We start from the raw sequence: 5553 nt of genomic DNA on the forward strand, positions 1-5553 counted from the left end.
GAAGATAAAAGAGAAGAAGAATTAACAATATTAGTAGAATCAGACTGGGACAAGCCTTTTCCCATACTAGAGGAAAAAGCAGGAATTTTAGAAGCAGGCACGGTAGGAGAAGTGGATTTGGGATCTCCTCCAGATCTCTTAGCACTTCCATTAGCCTGCAAACAAAGATGCCAAAACACACTGATTGTCAACATAGGGAATCAAAATTTCTAAGCATGTTTCAAATCATACTACTGGGATCTACAGTTAATCATGATAGATTATCAAAGACACAGAAACTACATATATAGGTGAAAATATTAAAGGCACACACACAAAAAAACTATCTGTCTTGAGGGTGAGAATATAGAAAAAAAATCACTTTAAATAGACTGTAAGAAGGAAAGGAGAGTGAAGGTGAGGGACGGTAGGATTATACGTTTTAGAGTGAGTATTGCGCAGAATGAGTGCAACCAACCAGTACTAATATTCTTTTCAAATGAAGTGCTCTGTAAAATCTTTGATCAAGAGCCTGCTCTCTGCAGTTAAATCCTTTTTTAGTTTTTAAAATAAAACAGTTTAACTTTCTATATGTTCATGATTTGCAGAGATTCAAGTTTCAAACACTAACTAATGGATGATGGCCTTTGACTTTAACAGAGAAAATAATAACGTAATATAGCCAAGCCAAAACTCTGAAACATCAACAGTATCTGTTCAAAAATAAACAATTAAAAAAAAATGAATCAAAGTAAAATCAGGAGAAACTCCACCTCATTAAGAGATACATAAATGGTTGCGAAGCAGCGAAGCATTCTACGCAGCATCTTTGGCGACAGTTACCGTGGGAATAGCTGATTTACTGGCACTCCCGTTGTGTGGCCGACTGTAGCTGGTGAAGCTGGGTGTGTGAATGGTACGGATACTCTTCACACTCTGACTCAACATAGTCGGGGATAAAGGGGAGTGGTAACAGGAAGAGGAAGAGGAAGAGGAGGAGGAAGGTCGACCATTTTGTGTCTGTGTGGGAATAGAGAGGCCTTTAGTGCTGTGAGTGGGAGGGGCAAATTTTAAAGAACCATTAGAAACAGAGGGGATATGAGAGGAAGGGGTGGAACTGGATCGAGGAGGGATAGAGGATTTGCTAGTGGGAAGGGAAGAAGATAAAAGAGAAGAAGAATTAACAATATTAGTAGAATCAGACTGGGACAAGCCTTTTCCCATACTAGAGGAAAAAGACCTTGGCAGAAACAGGCACTGGCATCCGACTAGTAGGTGAGACCACGCTGGCATTCTGCAAAAAGGATTTAAACCAAACAGAAGAAAAAAGGAATAAAAAGAAAGAAACAAAAAAGAGAGCCACATTTGAGGTGGTTTGAAACCTACATCATAGCAAGACAAAGCTTGCACAACACATATATGGTATCACCATGACACTGTAGAGTATACCAGAAAGAGATGTAAGGAAACATGCAAACCTGGCCAGAATACCAACAAAGTTTCTTTAAAGACTGCCTTAGAACCCACAAAATAGAACCAGAAACAATGTGAGACTGTGGTTGTAAGACTGAAAGTTGTTGGCTGCCTTAACCCAAGATTAAAGCACCATCAGTGAACATACAAAGATCTATCTATGAAACACCACTCCAGAAATAAATACACCATATTTATAAAAATATGTGAAGGTGTTAAAAAGTTCAGATCCTAGAGTTGGTAGCCTCCACCACAGGAAAGGCTAAGGATCTTCAGAAGTTCCTTGAATAGAGTGGAACTGTTGTGAGCAAGAGGAGAGGGACAGACCCATAGGCTTTGCTAAGGTAATAGGAGCTAGAGAGAGACCTGCTGGGTGGGAACTGGTTTGACTGAGACCCCAGAAGTTGGAATGATGGCAGGCCGAGGAAGGAGCTGGGGTTTTGTCTTCTTTCGTAGACCAGGACCTTTGCTGGCAGAACTCGACCTAAGGACCAAGGTTTTGGGAGCAAGTATTTTCTCTGAGTGTCCTGGAGTCTCTTCAGTCGTATTGTCCTGAGTTTCAGGCTTCACCAAGATTTCAGGCTCTTCTGAAGACTTCGGTCCCATTTCGGAAATTGTGTTCTCTAGCTGCTTTATAGTTTGCTCTAGACTGTCAAGGGTTTTGTACGTGTTCTTACGAATCTCATTAGTTCGTCCATTAGGTTCCTGCAGATTTGATTTTGAAGACTCTGTTTTGGAGCAATCGATTTCAAACCTCTTGGTCTCTTTGTGTTGTCTGACAGCTCCATCTGACTCTTCCTCATCCTCATAGACAACAACCTGCAAAGTCTTTTTGCCTGTTTTACTTCCAGCTCGAATGGCTTGGGTTAATGCTGCTAGCTGTTTCTTGGGGAATTTCAACTTAAACTTCTTCTTTCCATCTTGCTTTGCATCACCAGTAACATCTACTAATACCCCTCCCTCAGATAAAGATGAGGATGAAGAAGAGTTAATGACTCGACTGTCTCTGATATCTGCAGGAGAATCTGAACCAGTACCTTTTCCAGAATCCCTACCATCTCTATTCTGTTTGACCTTCACACCCCTAGTCCACTCTTCTTCCTCAGTTTCCTCACTCTCCTCATCTATTCTTTCTTCTGCAAGCATCCGCTCTAGTTCCTCCTCACATTCAAAGACAGTAGAGAGGCGTTTATATGCTGAGCGAATATCCATTGGCTCATCAAAGATGATGATGACTGGCTTTTTACTGGCATTGTCACTGGTGCTGGCATCACCTCCTGATGCCATGCCACTTCCAGAAGCACTTGGTTGTTTGCTGCCAACAGTTACCGTCTGCACACTACCTTTCTTGGCATTGACTAGCTGATGGTACTCTCCAGTGGAAAGGGCTTGTACCTTGGTGTTAGTGATCATAAAGGCAAAGTTATCAGGAGGAGGCGGAGGTGGCTCTTCTCCTGACAGATCGGGACTGAGAGAGGCCTCATTATTTTCCTCCATTTCTTCAAATTTCCTTTCCTTCACCTTGGATGAAACAAATATATGTTTCTGATTAGCTAAATCTGGCCCAACAGGGATTGCTTTAGAAAGAATCGGTACAGTGTCTTCAAAAGAGACTGGTGAGCAAATTGCTGTTGGAGACTCTACCCTCTCTTCTATGCTAACCTGCACTTGAGCAGCCTTGACCACATGAACTTTCCCTTGGGTTGGGCTAGCTGGAACTTCTTCCAATGAAGAGGGTGGATTTGACTTCAACGAGGCTGAACGAGACAACTGATTTTGGTGTAGAGTGCTAGGAGAGCTGGCTGGGCCACTGCTTTTGAGGGCACCAAATTTGTTAGTGGATACTTGCAGCTGGCTTTGGGATTGGTCAGAAGCATTGACATGTGACACCTGTGATGGGGGAGACTGTGATGTGTCTCTACGCTCTGTTGATTCCTCTGAGGCTGATGGAGTCCCCTTGGAGATCTGAGCTGTGACATAGTAGATGACCTTAAAAGGTCAAATGTCAGAGAAAAAAATAATTAGGTATGGTTTCATAAGACAAATATAAATTTGTTAGTAACCCTGCCTAGTAAAAAATAATTTTCTACCATTGACTTGGCCATTACTGGGTCTTTATGAGGTTTCACAGAACACTATTGCATAACTATTTTGGTAAAGGGGTTTTAACTATTATATATTTATTTTTTAATGTATTTATTTATTTACACAGAGATCATACTATCATAACATGATTAATTTTCTTGTAGGGGTGTATTATTATTATTTATTAAGTTTATGATAATTGTGTAATAACACTGCAGCTCACCCCAGGACTCTGACGAATTGTATTGTTGCAGTTCTCATCTGTGTCAGGATTCTTGTCATCTTGGTTTTCAGTATTCTGTGGTTTGTGGGGAACAACATCACTTCACAAGGAAACAATCTTAGTCCACAAACTACTCTAAGACGACTGAAATCCTTTAGGCTGCTTTTGACGAAAACACATTCTTGGATCATATATTCTACCATATATATCAAAATATGTTTAATATTAAGAATTGTCATAAAATTAATTTTCTATCCTTAATAATACCAGAAAGCTTAGACAGCTAGACATACAGACCATTTCTCTTCTCTACAGTAATCATAATCATATTTTTAAAGATGCAATGAATGGGATTACTTTAAAAACAAACTTTATGGTATTAAAACCATAAGTTGGAGCTAGACCCAAGGCATTTGTGAACTAATCTGAACAAATTGCACAAAATTATACACAAAAAAGGAAAAGAACAATGAACATGTCATTTTAAATTTGTAATGCATGCACCAACACTGTTTCCAGCTTGTTCCAATTTTGTTTCCAATTAAAGTTTACTGAATACAATTTTGAGCATAAGTTGCTCATTGGTAATATTTAACCTGTAAATTCTATATTACAATGCACAATTTTTAACGGTAAGAAAGTATTGTGAAAATGAAGGTAAAGTGAGAAAAAGTGAGACTGAAAACCCATTAAATAAGGACGCTTGTACAGTTGCAGGCATGCAGCAAAGTGAGAAGATCAAAGAACAAATTCTGAACTCCAGACTGCTAGCTGAAAGTGTCCTGTAAAATCCTAAATAACAAACAAATTCTAAGATGTATTGATACATATGATTTAGACTTTGACCCTTTTTGAAGAGAAAACTAGATAGCCATGTTAAATTAGGTCCTGATAATTTCCTGTAAATCAGCTAAATCTGCTAATATTTTGGCCAGGATAATCTGATTATGCTAAAACTAGTTAGATAATTCAAGCCGTATATGTACCTAATAAAAATCACGTACCCTCAGGTAAGCTTTGGAAATTGAATTGTCTCCAATTGCGATCACACATTTTATATTAAAATGATAAATGCAAAAAAACCACACACACAACACCCTTTGACAGCAGTGTCGAAAATCTAGTTTATTGATTGTATGACTCAGGGCACATAAAGCCAATTATATCTGTTTCCCCTTTTGGCTCACGCTACATCACTACAATCAGCACAGGTCATGAGTTCAGTAGAAATAAAAGAAAAGGAACAGAATTTAAACTCAAAGAACAGTGAGAACATTTTTGGTGTCAGATTTCCATCACAAGAGTGTACAGAGGAAGTTAGCAGAGGGTAAGAAAGCCATACAAGCATCGCAAAGAACAGCCATCAGGGACAAGCGGCTGGCACAGGCAGGCAGTTGGAGGGTCTACTAAAGGACATCATATCCTTTACCTTCTTATCTTTAAGGGGCAGTAAGACCCCAGGTCTTAGCTCTCTGATCTGTGGCTCTACCAAACCCTTGAGCCCTACCTCCTTAACAGAGCACTTCTGGAAAACCTGAAGGGAAGAATTCATGAGGAATGGGGTAAAAGATTAGAATTTGCCCATATTCAATTGGGCAAACCTGTTCAAGATTACTGTACAATGTAATAGAAATTATCTACAATTACTTTGATCAAATTATTATCTGCCTGTATGTATTCTGGCTAACTAACTAAATAAATACTTTTTTATTTTATTTCGAGTTATATATATATATATATATATATATATATATATATATATATATATATATATATATATATATATATATTTT

General features: G+C 38.7%; 1 protein-coding gene across 1 annotated transcript in view; it reads right to left on the minus strand.

The window, feature by feature from the left end:
* Positions 1 to 1060: 1060 nt before the first annotated feature.
* LOC107558330 (sickle tail protein homolog) overlaps positions 1061 to 5553 on the minus strand; it is an 18365-nt gene continuing 13872 nt past the window's right edge. The window contains exons 8-12 of the mRNA XM_016241982.1: positions 5190 to 5294; positions 3761 to 3835; positions 1819 to 3441; positions 1220 to 1273; positions 1061 to 1123 (exon numbers count right to left, since the gene is read on the minus strand). Coding sequence (XP_016097468.1) covers positions 1061 to 1123; positions 1220 to 1273; positions 1819 to 3441; positions 3761 to 3835; positions 5190 to 5294 — 1920 coding nt within the window. The remainder of the gene's footprint in view (positions 1124 to 1219; positions 1274 to 1818; positions 3442 to 3760; positions 3836 to 5189; positions 5295 to 5553) is intronic.

This window comes from Sinocyclocheilus grahami, unplaced genomic scaffold, assembly GCF_001515645.1.
Source record: "Sinocyclocheilus grahami isolate Dianchi unplaced genomic scaffold, SAMN03320097.WGS_v1.1 scaffold641.1, whole genome shotgun sequence".
NCBI classification, from domain to species: domain Eukaryota; kingdom Metazoa; phylum Chordata; class Actinopteri; order Cypriniformes; family Cyprinidae; genus Sinocyclocheilus; species Sinocyclocheilus grahami.